The sequence below is a fragment of the Actinia tenebrosa genome, unplaced genomic scaffold, assembly GCF_029948245.1.
Source record: "Actinia tenebrosa isolate PJP-AT-01 unplaced genomic scaffold, QUT_ActTen_1.0 PGA_scaffold15__27_contigs__length_11533743, whole genome shotgun sequence".
Taxonomy (NCBI): Eukaryota; Metazoa; Cnidaria; class Anthozoa; order Actiniaria; family Actiniidae; genus Actinia; species Actinia tenebrosa.
The window spans coordinates 849,863-877,407 of NW_028292575.1; the positions used below are offsets into that span (position 1 = coordinate 849,863).

The 27,545-nt window shown below is 37.6% G+C and overlaps 3 protein-coding genes across 9 annotated transcripts; all 3 read left to right on the plus strand.

Moving 5' to 3' along the window:
• Positions 1 to 1,003: 1,003 nt before the first annotated feature.
• On the plus strand, positions 1,004 to 8,993 carry LOC148910789 (uncharacterized). 3 transcript variants are annotated; one of them, XM_089030243.1, is made up of 10 exons: positions 1,004 to 1,075; positions 2,019 to 2,716; positions 3,174 to 3,597; positions 3,700 to 3,833; positions 4,016 to 4,054; positions 4,634 to 4,717; positions 5,220 to 5,276; positions 5,662 to 5,952; positions 6,536 to 6,823; positions 8,651 to 8,992. In XM_089030243.1, the coding sequence occupies exons 2-10, from the start codon at positions 2,047 to 2,049 to the stop codon at positions 8,716 to 8,718; spliced, it is 2,055 nt and encodes a 684-aa protein (XP_088886369.1). In that variant the 5' UTR covers positions 1,004 to 1,075; positions 2,019 to 2,046; the 3' UTR covers positions 8,719 to 8,992. The 3 variants fall into 3 exon arrangements, with proteins under 3 accessions (XP_088886369.1, XP_088886368.1, XP_088886370.1); XM_089030242.1 differs by having other exon boundaries at positions 3,174 to 3,833; positions 8,651 to 8,993; XM_089030244.1 differs by lacking the exon at positions 8,651 to 8,992 and having other exon boundaries at positions 1,006 to 1,075; positions 3,174 to 3,833; positions 6,511 to 6,753.
• Positions 8,994 to 11,427: 2,434 nt separating this feature from the next.
• LOC116290300 (uncharacterized) lies at positions 11,428 to 21,103 on the plus strand. 5 transcript variants are annotated; one of them, XM_089030231.1, is made up of 9 exons: positions 11,431 to 11,548; positions 12,584 to 13,234; positions 14,380 to 14,664; positions 15,427 to 16,083; positions 16,230 to 16,313; positions 17,494 to 17,553; positions 17,936 to 18,226; positions 18,811 to 19,098; positions 20,233 to 21,103. In XM_089030231.1, exons 2-9 carry the CDS (start codon positions 12,586 to 12,588, stop codon positions 20,259 to 20,261), a joined length of 2,343 nt encoding a protein of 780 aa, XP_088886357.1. In that variant the 5' UTR covers positions 11,431 to 11,548; positions 12,584 to 12,585; the 3' UTR covers positions 20,262 to 21,103. The 5 variants fall into 5 exon arrangements, with proteins under 5 accessions (XP_088886358.1, XP_088886357.1, XP_088886360.1 ...); XM_089030234.1 differs by having other exon boundaries at positions 15,697 to 16,083; XM_089030233.1 differs by having other exon boundaries at positions 11,432 to 11,548; positions 15,694 to 16,083.
• Positions 21,104 to 23,441: 2,338 nt separating this feature from the next.
• LOC116290310 (neuropeptide Y receptor type 6-like) lies at positions 23,442 to 24,530 on the plus strand. The gene is made up of 2 exons (XM_031697310.2): positions 23,442 to 23,859; positions 24,439 to 24,530. The coding sequence occupies exons 1-2, from the start codon at positions 23,442 to 23,444 to the stop codon at positions 24,528 to 24,530; spliced, it is 510 nt and encodes a 169-aa protein (XP_031553170.2).
• The last annotated feature ends 3,015 nt before the right edge of the window (positions 24,531 to 27,545 follow it).

A 27,545-nucleotide genomic window follows, 5' to 3' on the forward strand; every position in this document is an offset into this window, starting at 1 on the left:
GGCCTCGCACTAGCAACAGCTCGTCTCAACTCTCGCCTACGCCATCAAGGTCTCTCCGCTCGTGAACTATGGACACAGCGCAGTCAATACACCTGTGACCAACTCCCACTATCTGACTACCAGAATATAGTAGCGCAGCACCAGAAGAGGTCCACTAACCATCCCCACAGCGAAAAGTCCAAAGACAAACACGGAGTTGCCGCACCTCAGCCACAGATTCGAGTGGGAGACATAGTTTATTTGATCGCTGACCGCGACAAACTACGTGCTCGTGACCGCTACATCGTTACAGAAGTGAGCGACCCTTGGTGTTACATTAAGAAGTTCACCGGATCCCAACTTCGCGCCACATCATACAAGGTCAAGCTATGTGAGTGCTATGCCGTTCCCGCTCCCCTCGCCTCCTCCCACACTAGTACTCAAGTAATCCACAACGATGCCGACGAAGACTTCGCCACCGTAGACCCAACGTTAGCGTCAGAAGAACCAAGTCCACCAACACCCCCATCGGAACTTATCCGCCCATACGAAGTTGACTTACCAAGCTGGTGTAAACCAAACAATCAAGACAACGCATCGGAAGAAGACACCAACACAACCCCAGAAACAACTGAGCAAGACCCACCACCCTCGCAAGTCACTCTCACCGTCCCACTGCCCATCAACAACGAACTCAGCAGCGAAGAATCTCCCTCGAGACCACAACGAACACGCAAACCCCCAGCCTACCTCAAGGACTACTTCCTATATTGAGACATTATGCGACCTGTAGATGTATGAACCATAATAACTTTGTTATCCAGTTAATTAACAGAAAATAAGGAAGAAGAAGATACTGCGCCAGCGAGCCCGTTGTGCCCGCGGACATTTGTGCCTGTCATGCGCGCGCGCCCGCGCCAGTGACGCCTGTTCATTACTGTTGTTATTGGTCGGCCATCTTGCGACTACGTTTCATTATTAAAGCTTGTTCATTCGTTTACGTCGTTCGTCGTGTTTACTGGCGCCGGGAAAAAGGAGTCCAGAACTACGGAAGAAATTGAAAGTTTGGCCTTCTTTAAAAGTTTTCTTTCGGTTGGTAAGTGAAACTAAAAGCAATTATATATAACGTAGAGTACTGGATTGCTAGTGTATCGTTTTGATATAAAAAATCGCGATCATTTGTGGTGTTCAAAGTAGCATCATGTAAATTAAACCTAATAGCTAAGCGGTGTCTATGATTGCTTTCTGGGAATAAATTAAAAGGATAATTCCTATCCTTCCCTAGGGATTTGACTCGTAAAGGAATTTCTATTAGAAAATATTTTGCTAGATCAACAAGTTTTTTTTAAAAAGTTGTCAAAATTTTAGAAGTCTGATCATGACTTTAATATAGTTGATTAGCTCATCAGCATTCAGAACGACTTCCTTGATTCCAAGAAAGAGCCTCATTGCATCTCTTGCATTGTATAGTAGTTTATAGCGGTGGATGTATTCCCCCTCTTGACGTGTACGTCTTAACACCTCAGGGAGGTTTTTTTCTCTTAATTTTGTTTTTCTCTCTAAAAAGTACGTCAATTAATGACCGAGAATCTCATAACCCTGAACCGTAATGATGTCTAGCTATGACTTGAAAATCATTTGACTTGAATTATAAACTGTTTCAATTACGTCACTTTAGATTAATCATCGTTCCTTCCATCAATTCACATTCTCATCCATCCTTCCATTCATCCACTCACCTATCCATTAATCCACCCATCCATCATGAATGACCCACCCATTTACCCACCCACCATCCATCCACCCATCCACCCATCCATCCATCCACCCATCCATTCATCCATCTACCCACCCACCCACCCATCCATCTATTATTATTATTTTTGTTATAATTGTTATTGTTATTATTATTATTATTATTATTATTATTATTATATTACCCACCAATACATCCTGCATTATTTTGTTAGTTTTCATTAATTTTGTGCTTGATTATATCATGCATTCATACATTCTTTTATTTTAATATTTCTTTTTAGATTAGCCTTTTCTTAAAATCATACAACTATGGCTCTACATAGATCCAAGCCAGATGGCACAGAAGGGACAGCAATTGCAAAAATGACATACAAAAAAGGACAAAGGATAACACTTGAATTTTATGGCTGTATCGTTAAGAATGATGAAAATCTTAAAAGCTTTATTCAAAATTATATAAAACCATCAGTTGACAAGAAATTATTTAACAATACAAAATACTTTTTTTATACATGTGATGCTGGTTTTAAAGAAGAAAGAAATTATATCAAAAGTAGTATTGTCTATCATCGTTTTTCAAAGCCAAGCAAAATAAAATCACGTATTGTCAGCTGTTCACCTGAAAACATTGTAACAGTTCAAGAACATATATTTTTGCTGTGTGATTCTCGAGAATTAAATGAATGCAAGTTCTTGAAAGAACACAGTAAGAAGTTTCGAGAAGCCCAAAACCTGAACACTAAAGAAAAGATTTATGGGTTAAGTTGTGAAGAAAAAGAAGAAGCAGAAGACTGCCTCAAATTTATTCCTCTACAAATAACGTTGAAGCAAGGGAACCTCTATAGTATAACTACAGAAAATTATGAAAAGTTGGAAGATGCAGGTCCTGTTCTTCTTCAAGATAAAACAACTGTAGTCGGCAGTTTTGAAAGAAAAGGAAATAATGAAATCTGGATTTCCATTTTTGGAAAGAAGCAAGGTAATTGTGTACTAATATAACAGTATTTATATAACAGGTGATGATAGCTAGGCATATTATGCATCAATGTTTATAAACACTTTAAAATATTGTATTCATTTGACAATTTATTGACATACCAGGGGTAGATTCTGAAATCAAAGAAAGGGTGGATCATAAAACTGACATCCTGTCAGAGAAAACCATCAAGACTATATTTTTCAAGGAAATACACTGTTGCACACCCCTAAATCTGCTCTTGCATTTACTGCAATTTTAGGAACATGTGAAATTGTATGCTGCCATTTGTTGATCATATTTTGATTGACAGGAGCAAAAAACCAACAAATTTTAGTGTGCAGCTCCCAGCTACACCTGTAATGAGTTCACAAGTACATGCATGAAAATAGTAAATAGTCAAAATTTTTATGTAAATTTATACACATTTATTTTCTTTAATTCTTGTTTATTTGTTTAGTTAACAAAAGACATGTACAGGTTTGTTCCAGTGACAGTAGTGGAAGTGGAGAATTGGATTCTGAACAGGAAGCAGAAACAAGAAGATCTCATCCAGAAGAACCTATAAATGTGCCAGCAGACCAAAATCTTGAAGCAAAATTAGAAGAGAGAAATATTACTAGTCCACAGTTAATTCCTTCTCATTCATCCGATGGGGAATCTGAGGAAGAGAACATGACCAAGGAGAATGTAAATACTCCACAATCTTCTTCTCATGATGTAATGGCAGGAGTTGACCCAAAAGATGATCCAAAATTAGAGAAACCTGTTGAGGAATCTGAGGACAAGAAGAAAGAGGAATATGAATTTACTCCACCGTTGTCTTCAGAGGAAAAGGATTCTCTAGCAGGAGAAGGAAATGACAAGCAAGGGCAAGAGCATGATGAGTTTACACAACCTCCACCTCATTTGAAAGATACTGGTTTGGAAGATCAGACTGATAGCAAGATTAGTTTCCATACTTCACCTTCAAAAGAAAGAGATTCTCGTCCTTATCAATGCAACGAGAAGTTTTCCAAACAGGAAATCAATGCTGGGGCTTCAGGGAGCTGCTTTCATCCAACAGATTCATATGAGGGACATGTGCAACAGCAACCTACGACCGAAAACATTAATTTGGGTATGCAACAGCAACAATGAATGCATATTGTAGCATTTTTTTTTTTTTTTTGGAGGGGAAGGCTCTATGGCCTGACCTTTCAAGACCGTTTCTGTGATTAGTTTTAATTAATTTTGTATTGGAAACATTTGACATTTGTAGTAATATGCCGGGACATTTTCTTTGTTTCTTCTTATTAACAGCATCACAAGATCAGCAAAAGGCAACAAATGAGGAAAAAGGTAGGTCTAAGCTCTTTCCATACCAGTAACCTGCCGATACATGGTATTTTTGAATTTTTTATCACTGACAATAAACATTTGGTCAAATTAACTTGGCTTACAGTTCAGTGTGATGCATAACAGAGCAGTTTTAGTATTACTTTGAAAAAATACTGTGCGAACCGCAACTTGCTATCCCAGGGGGGTGACTTAAAAAATACCCCTAAAAGATACCGGAAGTCTTTTTAAAAGGGCGACTGGCCTATATTTGACCCCTAAGAGATACCACAAAAAATATTAATTTAAATAAAATGAATAATAAAATGAAAAATAAATAAAAATCTCTGCATAACTAAAAACATAAACTCCACTGCGAAAAGCAATGAGCTCTCCCGTTTGCGATACCCTAAAAGATACCAAATCGCCGATTTTTACCCCTAAGAGATACGACAAGCATACCCGATACTTTTACCCTGGAATACCCCCCCCGGGCTTGAGGTGACCATGCCAGTGTCTTTGAACATTTAAATATTCTAAACTCACTGAATAGAAACAGCTCTATGTAACATTACATAAATGATTCTTACTTTGATTTAATAGAATTACTTACAGTCCCACTCAAGCTAGGCCCAAGCAGTAATTACGAAGAAAATTTGCCCTCTCCAATTCAAGTATCACGTTCAGGTATTTCCATTGCAGTAGGAAAACTAACACAGGTGTGGCAATGATCAGTGTAGGTTCAAGAGGAATACAGGATTTTTAAAGGAAGGGTTTTTGCAACCTAATTCTAACTATAATTATTAAATAAGTCATTTCAATGTTACGGCATGTCGTACCATGTACGTGCTGTAAGTCAGTACGTACCGTACATGTTTCCCACTCATACGATAAACATTCTTATGGTAAGCCATTTTAATGTTACGGCATGTCGTACCGTGTACGTGCTGTAAGTCAGTACCGTGTGTTTCCCACTCATACGATAACCATTCTTATCGGAAGCCATTTCAATGTTTTGGCATGTCGTACCTTGTAACTATGTGCTGTAAGTCAATATACCGTATTTTTTAGTCCCTCTCATACGAAAACAGCTGTGTTAAAGTGGGAACTCTATGCTCTTAAAATCCAGACGTTTTCTGATTTTCATTGCAACTATTTTTATTTTTATTAATTCATTTATGTATTGTAGATTCTGATGACGGTTATATCATCAGTCATCTTGAAGAAATAAAAAAGAATCTCAAAGGTGGCAAGTAACACTCGAACTGAAATTTAGCTTAAAAGTAACATTAAAACTGAGATTTTTAGTTTTAATATAATCTCTCCGTAATTTGATTTTTAAATTCCTTGTATTCTACAGTCTGTACTCCATTCCATCCCATCATATTCCCTCCATCAAATCTTCTAGTTTTCTTTCAGTTTCAACATCGTTTCTCTGCATTTTTTGTTCACTCATTTCTAGCTTCTCGTCCCACCTCTCGTCTCATTTGCTTCCTCGCTGTTCTTTGTGAGTCTTTCTTGACTGCTTTCTTCTGGCTTCTAGCTCTTTCTTTACTAACCTTTGAAAACTCGTGGATCCACAACGTACGGAAGTTATCCATAAAACAAGGTTTTCCATCTATTATTTGCAGGCCAGCTGAAAGATAACCTTAGCTGGGAAGAGAATATAGGAAAGTACAGACGATTTCTCCTTTATGTAGCACAAAATGCAACTTGGGAATGGCAAAAAATCGGGGGAATGCTTGATATTAAACATAACAAGTTAGATAGTTTGAGATGTGATTATCAATCTGAAGGCAACGCAGAACAAACGTACCAAATGTTGGTTTACTGGACACAGAGTGACAAGAATCCGTCCTTAGAGAAACTTGTAGTCGCATTAATTGGTACAGAGTTGGTAGAAGTAGCGTATAAAGTTTCAGGTGAATAAATAATGATATTTAATACTCGAATTTTTGAACTTTTGAAATTACCTGCCTGGTTGTTTGGTTGTCCTCTTTATGATATTTGTTCCTGGGTATTTTGCCGTACAAGAAGTGATATCGTTTGCTCCTCACAGGGTTCCCACGGTCAGGGAAAAGTCAGTGAATTCTGAAATTTTTTCAGGGTCAGGGAATTGTCAGGGAAATTTGATTTTGGTCAGTGAATTTTTGTAATTTACCCGCAAAAAGTCAGTGAAAAGTCAGGGAATTTCTGTTATCCTTTGCAAAATCATTTTAAATTCAGAATTCTTAGTTAGGCTTCCTGTGGATGAACTACCATATAGATATAATTTTTCGTAAAGTAAGTGTCCAGCGTGGTCATTGACAAATGTATTTTGGTCAGGGAATTGTCAGGGAAAAGTCAGGGAATTTTATTTTTCCGGGTGAGTGGGAACTCTGCCCTCAGTTTGTTTGTTTATTTCTTTATATGTTTGTCTAACTGTTTGTTTCTTTGTTTGTTCTTTGTTTGTTTGACTACTTTATTTGTTTTTTTTTAAGAAATGCTTTTTATAATTTGCTGTAGACATGATAACAGAAAGTACAAATCGTGGTGGAAAAACTGTGACGGAAAACCTTTGGAACAAAATCACCGATGATGTCAAAGATGTTTGGAAATTTCTTGGGAGGTACCTTGGCATTGATGAAAGCACCATCCACTCCATAAAGATGGATAATCGTGACAATACCCGGGAACAGGCTAGGCAGATGTTTGTCAAGTGGAAGCAGAGTAACGGCCGTCGTGCAACAACAGGGGTTCTTATTAATGCACTTCGTGATGTTAGAAAATCAAATGTCGTAACAAACGTTCAAGGTTAGTGAATGACGCGAATGACATGCACATGATAAAGACCGTCATGTTGTCCCTCGTATATGTGATTGCAGTTCTTGACGCTGTTTTTCGATTTCTTTGGCTATTTTTGCCTGCATTGCCGGCTCGAGGGGATTAAATGAAGAAAGAGAGATAAAAGGAAAACCTATCCTGGCTGTGGCAACATGCCGTGACATTAAAATCATGGCTTCCCATAAGAATGGTTATCGCATGAGTGGAAAACACACGGTACTGACTTACAGCACATACACGGTACGACATGCCGTAACATTCAAATGGCTTCCCATAAGAATGGTTATATGGTATGAGTGGAAAACATACGGTACTGACTTACAGTATGTGTACGGTTCGGCATGCTGTAACATTCAAATGGCTTCCCATAAGAATGGTTATCGTATGAGTGGCCGAAACACACGGTACTGACTTACAGTATGTACACGGTTCGGCATGCTGTAACATTCAAATGGCTTCCCATAAGAATGGTTATCGCATGAGTGGAAAACACACGGTACTGACTTACAGTATGTACACGGTTCGGCATGCTGTAACATTCAAATGGCTTCACATAAGAATGGTTATCGCATGAGTGGGAAACGTAAGGTACTGACTTACAGCACGTACACGGTACGACATGCCAAAACATTGAAATGGCTTCCGATAAGAATGGTTATCGTATGGGTGGGAAACACACGGTACTGACTTACAGCACATACACGGTACAACATGCCGTAACATTCAAATGGCTTCCCATAAGAATGGTTATCGCATGAGTGGAAAACACATGGTACTGACTTACAGCACGTACACGGTACGACATGCCGTAACATTGAAATGGCTTCCCGTAAGAATGGTTATCGTATGGGTGGGAAACACACGGTACTGACTTACAGCACGTACACTGTACGACATGCCGTAACATTGAAATGGCTTCCCATAAGAATGGTTATCGTATGGGTGGGAAACACACGGTACTGACTTACAGAACGTACACGGTACGACATGCCGTAACATTGAAATGGCTTCCCATAAGAATGGTTATCGTATGGGTGGGAAACATACGGTACTGACTTACAGCACGTACACGGTACAACATGCCGTAACATTAAAATGGCTTTCCATAAGAATGGTTATCGTAAGAGTGGGAAACATACGGTACTGACTTACAGCACGTACACGGTACAACATGCCGTAACATTAAAATGGCTTCCCGTAAGAATGGTTATCGTATGGGTAGGGAAACATACGGTACTGACTTACAGCACGTACAGGGTACGACATGCCGTAACATTGAAATGGCTTCCCATAAGAATGGTTACCGTATGGGTGGGAAACATACGGTACTGACTTACAGCACGTACACGGTACAACATGACGTAACATTGAAATGGCTTCCCATAAGAATGGTTATCGTATGAGTGGGAAACATACGGTACTGACTTACATCACGTACACGGTACGACATGCCGTAACATTGAAATGGCTTCCGATAAGAATGGTTATCGTATGAGTGGGAAACACGCGGTACTGACTTACATCACGTACACGGTACGACATGCCGTAACATTAAAATGGCTTCCTATGAGAATGGTTATCGTATGAGTGGGAAACACACGGTACTGACTTACATCACGTACACGGTACGACATGCCGTAACATTGAAATGAAATACTTGTTTTCGTTTTTCGGAAATTCATCCGTTTCGTTACATTTCGTAACATTCGCCGCTCATACGAAAACTGCTTTAGACTTTACCACATTGAAACAGTGATCAGTTCCTTTTTGAACTAATTTACAAATCTTCATTTTCAGAATGGGAAGAGAAACCCAGTTATTTTAGAAGTCAACTTCAACCAGTTTCTAGTGTAGATGTCAAGTGATCGTGATAGCCTGTATTCATTCCTCGTAAATGATTGTCGAAACGTGCAACTAGGAATGCTTATCGGCCAGGTTGGTAATGGAGTTATACTACAAGGTAGAAAAGAACCGTTACCAACATCATGGCAGTTATGAACGTTAAAAATATTGCGCTAAAAGCACACGATACATTGATCTGTATAGGTTAGTTAGTAAATTAAACGAAGTAGAAATATAATTTTCAAAAAACGAGAGTAGATTATGGTTTAGGAAGTAAACAGTTACTCATTTTACGAGTCAAAGTTCGGAAATTATTTGGCGTTCTCAAGTGATATTTGAATATGTGAGATGTACTTATGTATGTGTGTAGTACTTACGCTTTCGTTTTACAAAAATTATATCTTAAAGCATTAACGTTCTGTTACGCTAAGCAATTTTGCTTGCGACTTGTGTCAGTTTTAAAAGAGAAATATTGGGCGAGAATTTGCCTAGGGTAATTTTCCAAAAGTATCTTGCAATTTTGGTGCTGCAGCTTTAGTGAAAAGCGTGTATGACAGCTAACTATATTTCATCGCGTGTAAATTATTAAGATACAATTGCAAGTTGCATGAAACAATGCAACTGCAACACCCTGGGTGTATTTTTCGGTATTGCGCTAAAGTATTGTGAGGCAAGTCATGCAAGGAAAGTTGCCTAGTGTAACTTACAAACACAGCTTAAAGAAAAAAGACGAAAAGGAATCTCTGCTAGAATTATTTATTTTGTAGACAAGCTTGAAAATGGAATAACAATTCTGTGGTTTTCAGTTTACCAGCTCATTGGAATTGAAATGCGGACATTTTTTATTTGCAAATTTTGTGTATAACCTTTCTATTTCATCGTTTTAACTCAGACGTTCATCATGGGCAAAAGATCCCCTCGTCAGATTTTTTTAAAATTTTGCACAATGAAAGTAAACCATATTAGAATTAAAATGAGCAAATAAAAAGTGGGGAACACTGACCTAGTTTCTTCGTCATATTGCATGGAAGTTTTAAAACGCGCGAATAATGAAAACACGGTAAGCTGTCAAAAAGAAGCCATATTTTAGTGAAAAAAATAACATATCTTTGCCATTCTTCATAGAATTCTAGAAAAATAGCTAATAATAGCTTACCATTTTTCAATTTTAAAAATATATGCTTAACGTTTTTAAGGCAGCTAGGCAGACAGACAGACAGCTTGCAAGAGCTAGAGTTTGTTCACATTCAGTTATCTGCAGCACAATAATAAACTTGGATATTTTTGATTCCGGGAAAAGCTTTGAAGAAATTATAATTAAGGCATACATAGGTGTCATTCATTTGGAAGAATTCTATTAATATCAGCTCCAGCACTGCGGTGAACCGGGCGCGCAAAGCACGAATGGACAAACTCGCCGGCCCTGACGCAACTACTAATCAATGCTTTAAAAAATGTACAAAAGGTAATTCTATGATAAAACCTGTTAAATAAGTATTTTTGCCAAGCTTTTGATAGCAAATGTTTTCACCTTTCAAAACCAATGGCAGCTGTCCGACCGCGCGAAATTTGGGTTTACACGAGGGCCGGCGGCCAAACAGCTAAGTGTATCTAGTGATTGGCTGAAACGATATTCACTGCTCAGCGGGCAGGTATTTTCATCAGTTATGATGTCTCATTATTGATAAGGAAAAACAACAATAAAACTAACCGTTGCATATTGCAAGTAAAATGCTGCGAGTAGGTTTTAGCATGTTTTAGATGATATTTAAACATGGACATGGTATGTGAAAGCTTCAGTCGGTCGATGGTTGACTTATGAAAAGGGATAATTAAATCATAAATAACAAAAGAATATTTCTCTTTAGTTAGTATTAAAGTTTGCGAAACGAAGAAAAGTCGGTCACGTTTGCCGTTTGCGTTGAAGGAGAAACGGGAATCTTACGCTCTCTAGTATTTATAAGTGACTCGCTATTTGTTTGTGATTATTCTGCCCAAATATATAAGCGAATAATTTGTATGTGCCGTAACAGGCGATTTGTTAGAGTTAATGTCTCCAAAATGCATGCCACATTAGGCAGATAGTTCAAGGACAATGCCTCTGTGTCAGGGATAGATCTACTTCGAAGAACATCCAGGTAAAGTTGATCTCCTTCGGCACCTACAGGTAAGGAACTGATCTACGTTGGCAGCGGTCCAGCGTTCGATCGGTCAACTCTGCAGAGCACAAGTGACTCATAAAATAACATTTAGCTCCCCGTGAAATGACACTAAATCGTTCGTGATCTTGATGAATGCTTCAAACAATATTTATCATTATTTAACTGCGAAAAAATAAGTCTTTGCTGTGAAAACGTCTGAGCTATGTGCTTTAATCCTGGCTTTGCAAGTTGTCAAAGGTAATCCTCGGCTATGCTGCCGCGAGGGACTGTTTACGAATCATCCGGAAAGAAAAACACGAGCTGAATCGAGATTTTTTCTGGCATCCACCACATACACAGGGATCCCGCACAGACAAATGTCAAGATTAGTGTCGCTGCTCGCCTAATGGCTCGCAGCAATTACTCACCCAGGGACGTCTTCCAACTCGAAATTCTTTGTTCATAATGGTAATTGTACACCTACACATAGACAACAGATGAATATGATTCGCGTCTGATCTCGTATTCAGGCGATAAGTTGTTGATTTTTCGATGGGAAGCCTGTGGCTTGTGTTACGTCAGGACGACCGGACGACCTGGGACGATTTCGATCGATCAAGGAAGGCGGAAGTAGATAACTCATCTTCAATCCTCATCTTCGGATATATAATCGCATACATATCCCATTAAAAGTGCCCAAAAGTGCAAAAAGGTGGGTAAAAATGATCTTATATTTATATTTCACGTAAATTCTGCCAAGATAGTCAAAGGAATCTTTCTGATTATAGCAAATTTCACACAATATAAGTCAGAGTGAATTTGATTCAAAATTCTCAGAATCAAGTCCTCGGGTGCGGGTTTTATCTTCATCAATAAGTCTCTGATTCTTTAATTTCTGTATCATCTAGAACGCATATCTGTTTTTAGCATAACCATATTAGTTGGTATAATTATATAAGTTTTAATATAGTATCTATTATTGATTGTTTTCAGTTCTCCACCTCCCCACCCTTCGTAAAATACAATGTCGTAACATCTTTTTTCTTTCAAAAGTAATCTGTATTCTCATTACTTTTCTAAACTTACTCTACTTTCGATGTCAATAGATTGCGTACATGGAATCTTTTTGTACTAAGTGCCGTTCGTATCCTAATTGTTGTTCTTAATTGCTCTATTTTTCACGTTTTTTTTCTTTTTATGTGTTCTTTTTATGTGTAATTGTAATTTTTATGGATCCAAGCTTATATATTTTTGTTTTGCTGATCTTCACATGGGACTGTACTCTTGTCCTGTTGATTATGCCCTCATCTGGTTGCAAATCTAGTTGTAAAGTTGATAAATAACTGATAAATAAATAAATGCATCACACCTAATACAATAGATAGAACAACAATAGAATACAATAGGTTTTATGAATATAATTACATTCGGGCATACCTCGGGCATTTGACTTGAGCACTATCCATAGGGGTGAGCATTTGACAAAAATACAATCAAAGCCTGACCGTGGGGCATTTGACAAATATACAATATTCAACCCTAAATGGTACCAAATGACATAATTTTACAGTATTTTAATGATTTTTCCCTATTTAAACACCCTAGCTAAGAGGTACAAGATAACAAAAATTTACTCCTAAAAGGTTACAATGAGCATATCCCTGCCCCTTTCATATCAGAGTCCCCCCCCCTCACTTATTCTTTTATTTATAGCTTTTTATATCAGCTTTATTTGTCCATGATACAGGTATGGCTATACCTCTATGTCGCAAGGATGGCACAGAAGGGACAGCAACTATTGAATTTGAATATGAAAATACAACGTCAAAATTTTATGGTTGTATAGTTAAGAATGATAACAATCTTTGTGAATTTATTCGAGATCATATAAAACCATCAGCTGACAGGAACTTATTTAGCAAAGACAATACAAAATACTTTTTTTACATGAATTTTGAAGAAACAATTACCAAAGCTACTAGTTTTACTGTTACTTGCTATCGGTTTTCAAAGACAGACAAACCAAAAAAGGAACGCAAACCTAGTTTCTCACAAAAGGACTTTGTTAAAGTACAAGAACACATATTTGTGCTATGTAATTTTGAAAACTTTAATGGAAGCAAATTTTTGGAAACACACAGCAAAAAGCTTCTAGTAGCTCAAACATTAAATACAACAGATACAACAAACATTGAATTGTTAAGTTTAGTCCAAGACAATAAGAATAAGAACGTTCTCAGCTTTAAATCTATTCCCCTTACGGTGAATGGCCAGACCTTCAAAGTCCCTGAAGAAGCTTATCAAAACTTGGTAAATGCTGGTCCTGTTCTTAAAGATGGAACTCTAGTCGGCAGTTTTGAAAAAAAAACAAACAACGAAATCTTTATTTCTATTTTTGGTAGGTATAACTATCGAGTTATTGTCTATGATATATTGTTTACTTATAATTCAAAAGTGATAAGGAGGTTATTATTAACTATTATCATAATTATGACCCTTACAGCCCTGCATGCACCCTCTAATCAAACCATTTTGGAAAAAGTCATGTGATAGGGGCCGTACGGGTTGACGTAAGCAGGCCAGAAAAACCTGTGCCGCCCTCTTGGGTTATGCGCTCTATTTTAAGCAAGTTTAGCGGTATATCTTTCAGACTTTTTTACAATAAAAATTGGGTCATATGATAAAATGCTTATTGATTCAGTTAGGTTGTGCAGGATGAGAAAATATTTGGCTCTTGGTTGGCAATTTGGAAGGCATATGGCATACGGCATGACCTTAGTGCCAAATATTTTCTCTTCGGGTGAGCTCCCACTCAGTCAAGAAGTATCATAGTATTATTCATATTTGGTATTATTTAGTTTGATGGAATGACAAATGCGAAATCAGTCAAAGTTTGTAAATTTATACCATATATTTTGTCTTATTTCCCATTCATTTGTCTCAATAGCAAAAAATTAGACAAGAAGAAGAGAAAGTTATACCTCAGGAGCCAGTTGTACAAAGCCAGGATCAATCCCACAGATAAATCCTTATTAAATGTATAGAATTTGTATATTTAAAAATTAGTCCTCGAGTCCGAATGGTCTACAAGTCAATAGCCCATGAGGCCTTTGGCCTCATGGGCTATTGACTCGCGCGTAGACCATGAGGAGGAGATTGGTCTAATTGTTTTAGTAAAAACCTAGTAATCGGTCCGATAAAGGATGAAAAAAAATGTTGAAATTTGCGTGAAAAAATTTTATTTTTGGTTGTAAAATCTGACGCTTTTCGCTACTAGTAGGCTATCACAAATTAGACCATTAGTAGGGTAGCCAATCAGAATGCAGGATGCACCATAGACCATTAGTATGTTTATACTAATAGGTTTTATTTGCTAGATAATGATTTATCCAGTGGATGGTGCTATTCAGGCTTTGTTCAACTACATGGTTAGCAAACAATAGTTACTTGTTACAACAGACTTGTGACTTAGTTTATCAATATCATATCTTATTCTTTTGTTTCTAACATGCATAGCTTATGGATTGTTTTTGTTTATTAAAGAAATGACATCTGCATCTGGTACAGATGGAGGATTCCCAGGAAGAGAGACTGGACAGGCAGCAGGCACCCAACCACCTACCCCTGGAGGAGGGACTGGACAGGCAGCAGACACCCAACCACCTACCCCTGGAGGAGGGACTGGACAGGCAGCAGACACCCAAGCACCTACCCCTGGAGGAGGGACTGGACAGGCAGCAGGCACCCAACCACCTACCCCTGGAGGAGGGACTGGACAGGCAGCAGACACCCAACCACCTACCACTGGAGGAAGGATTGGACAACAAAGTAAGTGCATTTTGAGGTATTTAGATATGTCTTGTTTAACACAAAATGCTTTTAAATTAACATCAATTTATTCAGCCGATCCTTGTATTAGCAATGTTTTATTAGTACTGTCTAGAACAGTTTTCCTCATAGCAAATCAAAACCTGAAAAAAGCAAAAGAGATTTATGGGTTAAGTTGTGAAGAAGGAAAAATAGAAGCAGAAGACTGCCTCAAATTTGTTCCTCTAAAAATAAAGTTGAAGCAAGGGAACCTCTATAGTATAATTGAAGCTTCAAAAAATTATGAAAAGTTGGAACATGCTGGTCCTGTTCTTCTTCAAGATAAAAAAACTGTAGTTGATGATATCGATGGCTAGGCATATATGCATTAATGTTTATAAACACTTTAAAATATTGTATTCATTTGACAATTCATTGACATGCCAGGGGTAGATTCAGAAATGCAAGAAAGGGTGGACCTTAAAACTTCATCCTGTCAGAGAAAACCATCAAGACTGTATTTTTCAAGGAAATACACTGTCGGCACACCCCTAAAATCTGCCCTTGCATTTACTGCAATTTTAGGAACATGTGAAATTGTATGCTGCCATTTGTTGATCATATTTTGATTGACAGGAGCAAAAAACCAACAAATTTTAGTGTGCAGCTCCCAGCTACACTTGTAATGAGTTCACACGTACATGCATGAAAATAGTAAATAGTCAAAAAATTTTTGTAAATTTATACACATTTATTTTCTTTAATTCTTGTTTATTTGTTTAGATAACAAAAGACAGGTTTGTTCCAGTGACAGTAGTGGAAGTGGAGAATTGGATTCTGAACAGGAAGCAGAAACAAGAAGATCTCATCCAGAAGAACCTATAAATGTGCCAGCACACCAAAATCTTGAAGCAAAATTAGAAGAGGGAAATATTACTAGTCCACAGTTAGTTCCTTCTCATTCATCCAATGGGGAATCTGAGGAAGAGAACATGACCAATGAGAATGTACTAAATACTCCACAATCTTCTTCTCATGATGTAATGGCAGCAGTTGACCCAAAAGATGATCAAAAATTAGAGAAACCTGTCAAGGAATCTGAGGACAAGAAGAAAGAGGAATATGAAATTACTCCACCGTTGTCTTCAGAGGAAAAGGATTCTCTAGCAGGAGAAGGAAATGACAAGCAAGGACAAGAGCATGATGAGTTTACACAATCTCCAGCTCATTTGAAAGGTACTGGTTTGGAAGATCAGACTGATAGTAAAATTGGTTTCCATACTTCACCTTCAAAAGAAAGGGATTCTCGTTCTTATCAATGCAACGAGAAGTTTTCCAAACAGGAAATCAATGCTGGGGCTTCAGGGAGCTGCTTTCATCCAACAGATTCATATGAGGGACATGTGCAACAGCAACCTACGACCGAGAACATTAATTTGGGTATGCAACAGCAACAATGAATGAATATAGTAGCATATTTTTTGGTGACCATGCCAGTGTCTTTGAACATTTAAATATTCTAAACTCACTGAATAGAAACAGCTCTATGTAACATTACATAAATGATTCTTACTTTGATTTAATAGAATTACTTACAGTCCCACTCAAGCTAGGCCCAAGCAGTAATTACGAAGAAAATTTGCCCTCTCCAATTCAAGAATCACGTTCAGGTATTTCCATATTACAGTAGGAAAATTGACACAGGTGTGGCAATGATCAGTGTAGGTTCAAGAGGAATACAGGATTTTTAAAGGAAGGGTTTTTGCAACCTAATTCTAACTATAATTATTAAATAAGTCATTTCAGTGTTACGGCATGTCGTACCATGTACGTAATGTAAGTCAGTACCGTGTGTTTCCCACTCATACGATAACCATTCTTATCGGAAGCCATTTCAATGTTTTGGCATGTCGTACCGTGTACGTGCTGTAAGTCAGTACCGTGTGTTTCCCACTCACACGATAACCATTCTTATCGGAAGCCATTTCAATGTTACGGCATGTCGTACCGTGTACGTGCTGTAAGTCAGTACCGTGTGTTTCCCACTCATACGATAACCATTCTAATGGAAGGCCATTTTAATGTTACGGCATGTCGTACCTTGTACATGCTGTAAGTCAGTACCGTATGTTTCCAACTCATACGATAACCATTCTTATGGGATGTCGTACCATGTACGTGCTGTAAGTCAGTACCGTGTGTTTCCCACTCATACGATAACCATTCTTATGGGAAGCCATTTCAATGTTACGGCATGTCGTACCGTGTACGTCCTGTAAGTCAGTACCGTGTGTTTCCCACTCATACGATAATCATTCTTATCGGAAGCCATTTCAATGTTTTGGCATGTCGTACCTTGTAACTATGTGCTGTAAGTCAATATACCGTATTTTTTAGTCCCTCTCATACGAAAACAGCTGTGTTAAAGTGGGAACTCTATGCTCTTAAAATCTTGACGTTTTCAACAGGGCTGAAAAACGAGCCAGCGGTATTGGGAAAAATCGCGGGCTCACCTGCTTCCTATAAAAAATGCCTATGGTTTCGGAAAAATCTCAAAGTTAGCTACAAAAGTCCAAAAGTTAAGCTCATTTCTGGAAAGTTAAGAAAAATTTGCATTTTAATCTATTAACTAATGCCTAAGGTTTGTTTTAGTGGTATGTAGAACTTTTCTAGTGCTTGTACTAAAACGCTTTTCTCTGAAAACCTCGACCAATTTACGTAAAATTTGTGCATTTTGCAAGGTTTACAAAGGAGATTTGGCGCATGCGCATACGTTTTTCAGCCCTGTTGACGTTTTCTGATTTTCATTGCAACTATTTTTTATTTTATTTATTCATTTATGTATTGTAGATTCTGATGACGGTTGTATCATCAGTCATCTTGAAGAAATAAAAAAGGATCTCAAAGATGGCAAGTAACACTCAAACTGAAATTTAGCTGAAAAGTAACATTAAAACTGAGATTTTTAGTTTTAATATAATCTCTCCGTAATTTGATTTTTAAATTCCTTGTATTCTACAGTCTGTACTCCATTCCATCCCATCATATTCCCTCCATCAAATCTTCTAGTTTTCTTTCAGTTTCAACATCGTTTCTCTGCATTTTTTGTTCACTCATTTCTAGCTTCTCGTCCCACCTCTCGTCTCATTTGCTTCCTCGCTGTTCTTTGTGAGTCTTTCTTGACTGCTTTCTTCTGGCTTCTAGCTCTTTCTTTACTAACCTTTGAAAACTCGTGGATCCACAACGTACGGAAGTTATCCATAAAACAAGGTTTTCCATCTATTATTTGCAGGCCAGCTGAAAGATAACCTTAGCTGGGAAGAGAATATAGGAAAGTACAGACGATTTCTCCTTTATGTAGCACAAAATGCAACTTGGAAATGGCAAAAAATCGGGGGAATGCTTGATATTAAACATAACAAGTTAGATAGTTTGAGATGTGATTATCAATCTGAAGGCAACGCAGAACAAACGTACCAAATGTTGGTTTACTGGACACAGAGTGACAAGAATCCGTCCTTAGAGAAACTTGTAGTCGCATTAATTGGTACAGAGTTGGTAGAAGTAGCGTATAAAGTTTCAGGTGAATAAATAATGGTATTTAATACTCGAATTTTTGAACTTTTGAAATTACCTGCCTGGTTGTTTGGTTGTCCTCTTTATGATATTTGTTCCTGGGTATTTTGCCGTACAAGAAGTGATATCGTTTGCTCCTCACAGGGTTCCCACGGTCAGGGAAAAGTCAGTGAATTCTGAAATTTTTTCAGGGTCAGGGAATTGTCAGGGAAATTTGATTTTGGTCAGTGAATTTTTGTAATTTACCCGCAAAAAGTCAGTGAAAAGTCAGGGAATTTCTGTTATCCTTTGCAAAATCATTTTAAATTCAGAATTCTTAGTTAGGCTTCCTGTGGATGAACTACCATATAGATATAATTTTTCGTAAAGTAAGTGTCCAGCGTGGTCATTGACAAATGTATTTTGGTCAGGGAATTGTCAGGGAAAAGTCAGGGAATTTTATTTTTCCGGGTGAGTGGGAACTCTGCCCTCAGTTTGTTTGTTTATTTCTTTATATGTTTGTCTAACTGTTTGTTTCTTTGTTTGTTCTTTGTTTGTTTGACTACTTTATTTGTTTTTTTTTTAAGAAATGCTTTTTATAATTTGCTGTAGACATGATAACAGAAAGTACAAATCGTGGTGGAAAAACTGTGACGGAAAACCTTTGGAACGAAATCACCGATGATGTCAAAGATGTTTGGAAATTTCTTGGGAGGTACCTTGGCATTGATGAAAGCACCATCCACTCCATAAAGATGGATAATCGTGACAATACCCGGGAACAGGCTAGGCAGATGTTTGTCAAGTGGAAGCAGAGTAACGGCGGTCGTGCAACAACAGGGGTTCTTATTAATGCACTTCGTGATGTTAGAAAATCAAATGTCGTAACAAACGTTCAAGGTTAGTGAATGACGCGAATGACATGCACATGATAAAGACCGTCATGTTGTCCCTCGTATATGTGATTGCAGTTCTTGACGCTGTTTTTCGATTTCTTTGGCTATTTTTGCCTGCATTGCCGGCTCGAGGGGATTAAATGAAGAAAGAGAGATAAAAGGAAAACCTATCCTGGCTGTGGCAACATGCCGTAACATTAAAATCATGGCTTCCCATAAGAATGGTTATCGCATGAGTGGAAACCACACGGTACTGACTTACAGCACATACACGGTACGACATGCCGTAACATTCAAATGGCTTCCCATAAGAATGGTTATATGGTATGAGTGGAAAACATACGGTACTGACTTACAGTATGTGTACGGTTCGGCATGCTGTAACATTCAAATGGCTTCCCATAAGAATGGTTATCGTATGAGTGGCCGAAACACACGGTACTGACTTATAGTATGTACACGGTTCGGCATGCTGTAACATTCAAATGGCTTCCCATAAGAATGGTTATCGTATGAGTGGAAAACACACGGTACTGACTTACAGTATGTACACGGTTCGGCATGCTGTAACATTCAAATGGCTTCCCATAAGAATGGTTATCGTATGAGTGGGAAACATAGGGTACTGACTTACAGCACGTACATAGTACGACATGCCGTAACATTCAAATGGCTTCCCATAAGAATGGTTATCGTAAGAGTGGGAAACATACGGTACTGACTTTCAGCATGTACACGGTACGACATGCCGTAACATTGAAATGGCTTCCCATAAGAATGGTTATCGTAAGAGTGGGAAACATACGGTACTGACTTACAGCACGTACACGGTACGACATGCCGTAACATTGAAATGGCTTCCGATAAGAATGGATATCGTATGAGTGGGAAACACACGGTGCTGACTTACAGTATGTACACGGTACGACATGCCGTAACATTGAACTGAAATACTTTTTTCGTTTTTCGGAAATGGCTCTCCAGAAATTCATCCAATCACAAAGTTATAGTTACGGCTACAGTAATATATTGTACATTTCGTAACATTCGCCACTCATACGAAAACTGCTTTAGACTGTACCACATTGAAACAGTGATCAATTCCTTTTTGAACTAATTTACAAATCTTCAATTTCAGTATGGGAAAGACAAACCCAGTTATTTTAGAAGTCAACTTCAACCAGTTTCTAGTGTAGATGTCAAGTGATCGTGATGGCCTGTATTCATTCCTTGTAAAAGATTATCAAAACGTCCAATAGGAATGCTTATCGGCCAGGTTGGTAATGGAGTTATACTACAAGGTAGAAGAGAACCGTTACCAACATCATGGCAGTTATGAACGTTAAAAATATTGCGCTAAAAGCACACGATACATTGATCTGTATAGGTTAGTTAGTAAATTAAATTAAATATTTGGCACAAATAGGATTTTTATGTGTCATGCCGATCTTTTTAATTACGTACGTTATGTAGCACGTAAACCTCATGCGATCGGAATGAATGTAAAATTACTATCCATATTTAGTCTATCTCTTATGTAACCGCAAGTGAAAGTAAAATTACTATCCATATTTAGTCAGCTATCTCTTATGTAATCGAAATGAATGTAAAATTACTATCCATATTTAGTCATATATCTCCTATGTAATCGAAATGAATGTAAAATTACTATCCATATTTAGTTTATCTCTAATTTTATCATGGGAATGGCCAATCAGGGGATGAGGCTGGGTCATCTTAACCTGTCCTAGTTTTCAAGGATGACACCATTCTGCCTGAACGTCTATCGAGCATACAAGCTTTGTTCCAAACTCCCACCTCCTCCCCGAACCTTTCCCTCCACTGAATTTTTAGATTTTTTGTTTTGGGCGTCTTGTTGGCCCTCACCTTTACTGGTCCACTTAACATTTGCACTTTCGAGTGTACTCAAATGTATTGGTTAAGATTAACATTGTTATTGTTATATTAAAAGCGACTTTGGGGTTTTTCCCCAAAGCCATTTAACTCCATGACAAGTGTTGTTTATTGTTGCCAGACCAGTAAAACGAGCTCGATCGATGAAGCACTGAACAATTGCGAGATTGTATAATATTGTAAGATTTAAGGCATGAAAACATAAATGAATGGTATATAGAAATATAATTGTCAATCGCTGAAATAGATAAATATTAATATGAAAACGGGAGTAGATTATGGTTTAGGAAGTGACATTTTTACAATATTGTGACGAAAACCGAAGTAAACAGTTACTCATTATACGAGTCAAAGTTCGGAAATTATTCACACACATACATCTCACATATTCAAATATCACTCGACTCGATATTTGAAGAGATATTTGAATATGTGAGATGTATGTGTGTGTGTGTACTTATGTTTTCGTCGTTGTAGTTTTACAAAAATTATATCTTAAAGCATTAATGTTCTGTTACGCTAAGCAATTTTGCTTGCGACTTGTGTCAGTTTTAAAAGAGAAATATTGGGTGAGAATTTGCCTAGGGTAATTTTCCAAAAGTATCTTGCAATTTTGGTGCTGCAGCTTTAGTGAAAAGCGTGTATGACAGCTAACGATATTTCATCGCGTGTAAATTATCAAGATACAATTGCAAGTTGCATGAAACAATGCAACTGCAACATCCTGGGTGTATTTTTCAGTATTGCGCTAAAGTATTATGAGGCAAGTCATGCAAGGAAAGTTGCCTAGTGTAACTTACAAACACAGCTTAAAGAAAAAAGATGAAAAGGAACCTCTGCTAGCAGTATTTATTTTGTAGACAAGCTTGAACAATGGAATAACAATTCTGTGGTTTCCAGTTTACCAGCTCACAACGCACGGTTTTCATGGGATTTAAATGCAGAAATTTTTTATTTGCAAATTTTGTTTATAGCCTTCCTATGGATTGTTCTAACTCAGCTCCCAAAAAAAAGATTATTTTTGACACCGACCGATCTTTAAAGTTTTTAAGCCAGGCAGACAGACAGACAACTTGCAGAAAACTTGCAAAAGCTAGAGTTTGTTTGCATTTTTCAATCTCATGCATGAAGCTTTTCAATCAAACTTAGAAATTTTAGATTCTGGGAAATGTTTAGATCCCCCCTCCCCGCAACATTGAACCCCTCTTAACAAATTTTTTGATCCGCCCTTTTGTAGTTTCCTGTTTGACAAAACCACCAAGGAGTTTTTTTTATTCGTTTAGAATTTACATCATTTTTTATTGATTTTAACACAGGTATCCCAAACTTTGATTTATTGTGTGTGTTTTCATAAAAGTCTAAAATAAACTTAAAATTACCCTTTTTAACAAGTTGTATATGAAGTTGTATCTTAGACAAAGTTGTATTGTTGTATATTTGATGATCATGATAATTTCATAGTTAGGGACTGGTCATAAAGTATAGGGGGGGTGGGGGGGGGGCAAAATCAGATAACTGGAAGACTATTTTTGTGTGACCCACCCCCATACGGTTGCTGAAAAAATACATGACACACCCCTATTTTCAAGGGCAAAAATAAAAATATATCCCTCCAAAGTTGTCCCATTTCTTTGATGGCCCACCCCTTTTAAGGAGCTCAAAAATACCCTTTCCCCCTATACTTTATGACCAGTCCCTTAGTGGGATTGGGATTTAACAACTTTGGAAGTAAGTTTGAAGAATACCAGTATCCAAAATATTTTCAATATAATCCCTTCAGGTTTTACTAAAGAAAATGGCTGCCCACATTTTTTCACATGATATCAAAGAAGACCGCCTAATCTACCCGGATGATCACATTACAAATATTGTCACTTCGACAAATATTGTTACTTCGATAAACACTAATTATCTATTGTTTTTAATGCATTCGATCAACGCGGCAAAAGTTCGACGTATGAACTGGGCGTTAATTGCGTTGTCTTTTTTTTTTTTTTTTTTTCGAGTTTTCTTATAAGATTGATTTTTACCTGCTGTTTTGAGAAATCCAAAGGGAAATATAGAGTCCCGCTTGTACAAAGAGGATTTTGCCCTGTTGAAGTTCAAAACGTGAAAAATTCTTCAATAAAATTGTGAAGATAATCACGCGGTTTTGAGCAAAGTTTTGTGCGTGGGCAGATCGTGGGCTCCGAATTTAGAGCGCTAACTTTAATTTCATATGGTGTTGATATAATAATAACTTTCTTGGTTATATTCCGAAGGATTTTAATGAAAAGCTTTATATATCCACAAATAAGTCGCAACTTCGATCAAAGCTACAGGAGACAGTGATAGAAAAACTCTACCCAACTACCAGAACGTTTTCAGGGAAGCATCGAACAGAACGATAATACAGCAGAAGAACACCAAAAAGGAAAATCACTACAATTCACCATGACAGTTAATACAACAGCTGCAGCCATGGCTAATGCGAGCTTTCCAGGATTCGAAGACACTCTTCCTAAAAAGATCATCAAAGTAATGATGTACTGCATCCTACTTGTAGTCTCATTCACTGGTAACCTGCTTATTGTCTGGGCAACAAGTAGAGACATTCGACTGAGAAATACGACCAATATTCTGATTGCCAACATGGCGGTCAGTGACCTTCTCGTTCCTTTATTCGCGATACCAAGATATATCGTATATATCATCTTCGATAGACCTATTTGGCTGATTGATGGTAACTTTGGACTTGCTCTTTGTAAGCTAACAACTTATCTCCAAGACGTTTCTTTGAGTGTTTCGATTTACAGCTGTGTGTTTCTTGCTCTCGATCGCTTCTACGCTGTAGTTCATCCACTCAGAGGAGGTTTGAGCAGAGGAAAACTCAAGTACATCATCCCAGGGATCTGGCTGTTTTCGAAGGCCGTGTTTTCCATTTATTTTTTTACTGTTATCCTTGTAAAGATGGAAAATTCAACATTATGCATTCAGGATTTCACAAGAATTGGCATTACAACAATCCTGCACTATAGAATTTATCATTGTTTGATATTTTCAACGTATTTTGGAATCCCATTATCTATCATCCCTTTCCTCTACTTACGTATCGCTTTCAAACTCCGACGAACTACAGTACCAGGCCAAGCAGGAAACACTTCATCTGTGAGGGAGCGACAGAACAAGAATGCCCTCAAAATGTCCGCCCTTATTGTCAGCCTCTTATATGTAAGCTTTTTGCCCTTTGCAGTGGCCACTTCGTTGTCAGTTTTCGGAAAACTCATTAGCTTATCATGGGCTGCCGGAAACGATTTATTTTTCTCTGTGATTTTCATTTTCCATTCGAGTTGCTGCTACAACTTCTTCATTTATTTGATGTTCACTAAAGTTTATCGCCAGAATTTCAAAAACTTGCTTTCCAAATGTACCTTTGTCAATCCTTGTTCAGGAAGATTTCGCACTAATTCTTTTTCTCTTGAGAATGTGGCACCAGTTGAACAGGGAGAAGTCAATGTGAATGCGATTAATGAACTTAATTAACTTGAGTATGACCACAGGGAGCCCTTCATGCATTACGCGTTTAAATTTGTTAATTGGATGAGCGTGTTTGAATAAAAATTTGCACAATGAGTTATTAACGTTTAATGGTGTAGAATATAGTAACAAGGGATGAAATTTTGGTTGGACCCATCTAATAAAATTGCTTTGAAAAATACCAGAAGCTCATAACTAGAAGTGTCCATCAGGTATTGGGGTGGCATCCAATGTGTTTTACCTCTGAGCTAATTTTAGTAACATTGACATCAGCACCGGAAGTGACCAAGCAGGGACGCTCGACCAATCAGATTCATCGAAATAACATGCGCTGCGCTGATTCGTTTAGTTATGAACTTCTGAAAATACGTATAATCTCTTTTAACCACGAAACCTCAAAATACCGATGCTTGAATAGATTGTCTAACGTTTAGCGTGAACAGGAAATATAAGCAGGTAACTAAGTCTTGAAAATAAATCACGGGAAACAAATTAGAAGCTTGTTTTCGTTCTATCTTTGCCTCGAGTAAGGGTTGACAGAAGTGAAATAGTGCCTTATAAATTTGACAACTACTCATCATTAAACGATGCTTTTAATTTACTTCCGTTTTGCATGTATATTCGAGCTTTCTCGAATATACAACGTTGTAAACATTAGACTAGTTTTATCAAGAGAAAATGAGATAAGAGAAGGAATCACCGGTACCTATCATATCAGCCCTTCGTTCTATTTTTAGAACAAGAGCTATTTTAAGTTTGTTACCAAGCCCGCGCGGCCACTACTCTTTCTTCCGTTTCCAGAATAAATAAGAACCTAAAAATAGAACGAAGGGCTGATATTATGGGTTAAGAACCCAGTACCAGGGATTCCTGCTCTTATCTCATTTTCTCTTGGTTTTATTTAATAAGAATTATGTACTTTAGTTGAAAAATTTCATTTATTAAATAAAACCAAGAGAAATTCTTTTGTAATCATGTCTCGTCATTTTCCAGTCCACTTGAGCCTTAGTTTGGAGTTTTTGGTTTCTTGTCTTTTTCTGTATTAGCTACAGTATCTTCGTTCTTTGTGGCCGCCAGACCTCCATTTCTTATAAGAGTGCGGTTGATACCGGTGTGAATATAGCAGCTAGGAATGAGACAAGGCTAGACCTATGACGAAGAAAAATTGCCGAAAACATAAACCGGTGAAAGGAAAGTGGCTCAGGGGATGACAGATTTGAGCGTCAGTAATCCAACTAGGGAATTAGGCTCCCTTTTGAGACTGTCATTCTAGAGCGGGAAGGACAAAAAAAAAAAAAAAAAAAAAAAAAGAAAAAGAAAAGATAAAAAATGTGAATTATTCATCACACTTGAAAAATGGGTGTTTTTGGCCAAAAAGCATGGACTATAGCCCATGGTTTTGGTCGATTTTGGGTCATTTTCACACCTTTTGAAGAAATGTGAATTATTCATCATACTTGAAAAATGGGTGTTTTTGGCCAAAAAGCATGGACTATAGACCATAGTTTTGGTCGATTCTGTGACATTTTCACACCTTTTGAAAAAATATGAATTACTCATCACTCTTGAAAAATGGGTGTTTTTGGCCAAAAAGCATGGACTATAGCCCATGGTTTTGGTCGATTTTGGGTCATTTTCACACCTTTTGAAGAAATGTGAATTATTCATCACACTTGAAAAATGGGTGTTTTTGGCCAAAAAGCATGGACTATAGCCCATGGTTTTGGTCGATTTTGGGTCATTTTCACACCTTTTGAGAAAATATGCATTATTCATCACACTTGAAAAATGGGTGTTTTTGGCCAAAAAGCATGGACTATAGACCATGGTTTTGGTCGATTTTGGATCATTTTCACACCTTTTGAAGAAATGTGAATTATTCGTCATACTTGAAAAATGGGTGTTTTTGGCCAAAAAGCATGGACTATAGCCCATGGTTTTGGTCGATTTTGGGTCATTTTCACACCTTTTGAGAAAATATGCATTATTCATCACACTTGAAAAATGGGTGTTTTTGGCCAAAAAGCATGGACTATAGACCATGGTTTTGGTCGATTTTGGATCATTTTCACACCTTTTGAAGAAATGTGAATTATTCGTCATACTTGAAAAATGGGTGTTTTTGGCCAAAAAGCATGGACTATAGACCATAGTTTTGGTCGATTTTGTGACATTTAGCAGCAGTAAGGGGGACTCGCGGTCAATGTCAAAGATTTACGGGTTTTACAGGCGGTTTAAGGAAGGCGCCGGCAGCGGGAATAAGCCGCGCGATAAGTCCTTACTGCTGCTGTGTTGGGAATCAAAGATAAGTGTTTATAAAAATGTACGATATATATACGATGCATGAATGTAAAAAGTTCACCAATGACTTCTGTATAATTTGCCTAAGATCCAAAGTTAACATACCTAAGCCCAAGGGTTTCTGGTGTTGTGGTAAAAAAATGCAAATAGAAGACGACACGTCGGCGCAGTGTTACGAATGTGGTAAGAATATTCGTAATGCCGTACCAAATGCTACCAGAGAGCAGTATTACGCCAATGGAGGTCGTAAGAAAACGCCATATAAGAGAATAAAATACTTCAGGGACTGGATGAGTCATATCCAAGGTTTACATCCGGTATATTTAGACAACGAAGTAAAGAAGAAAATCATAGACCACTTAGAAGAGCCAACCCCGCAAAGTCTACGGAAAACGCTGAAAAAATTAAAACTAGGGAAATATTACAAAGCTATTCCTTATCTTTTGTCTGAAATTACCGGTAAGTCTATTCCCGAGGTTTCTGATATGGCAAGAGCCGAGTGGATGTTTTGTCGGCTGGATAAGGATATTCCTTATTACCCTGACGTAATCTACGAAATATTTTACAAAATAGACCCCAACCACCCCCTCTTGGGATGGATTCCTAGGCGATGATTTTACACAAGTTTTTTCACATTTGTGTAATATTTTGTGAAAACGATGCAGGCTGTGTAATATTTTGTGAAAACGATGCAGGCTGCGTAATATTTTGTGTAATATT

Coding starts and splice junctions, on each gene's coding strand:
- LOC148910789 (XM_089030242.1), top strand. CDS start 2,047: ATGGCTCTACATAGATCCAAGCCAGATGGCACAGAAGGGACAGCAATT. Junction 5,277..5,661: donor AATAAAAAAGAATCTCAAAG/GTGGCAAGTAAC, acceptor TATTATTTGCAG/GCCAGCTGAAAGATAACCTT. Junction 6,824..8,650: donor TGTCGTAACAAACGTTCAAG/GTTAGTGAATGA, acceptor CTTCATTTTCAG/AATGGGAAGAGAAACCCAGT.
- LOC116290300 (XM_089030231.1), top strand. CDS start 12,586: ATGGCTATACCTCTATGTCGCAAGGATGGCACAGAAGGGACAGCAACT. Junction 13,235..14,379: donor AATCTTTATTTCTATTTTTG/GTAGGTATAACT, acceptor TGTTTATTAAAG/AAATGACATCTGCATCTGGT. Junction 19,099..20,232: donor TGTCGTAACAAACGTTCAAG/GTTAGTGAATGA, acceptor CTTCAATTTCAG/TATGGGAAAGACAAACCCAG.
- LOC116290310 (XM_031697310.2), top strand. CDS start 23,442: ATGACAGTTAATACAACAGCTGCAGCCATGGCTAATGCGAGCTTTCCA. Junction 23,860..24,438: donor AGTTCATCCACTCAGAGGAG/GTTTGAGCAGAG, acceptor ATCCTTGTTCAG/GAAGATTTCGCACTAATTCT.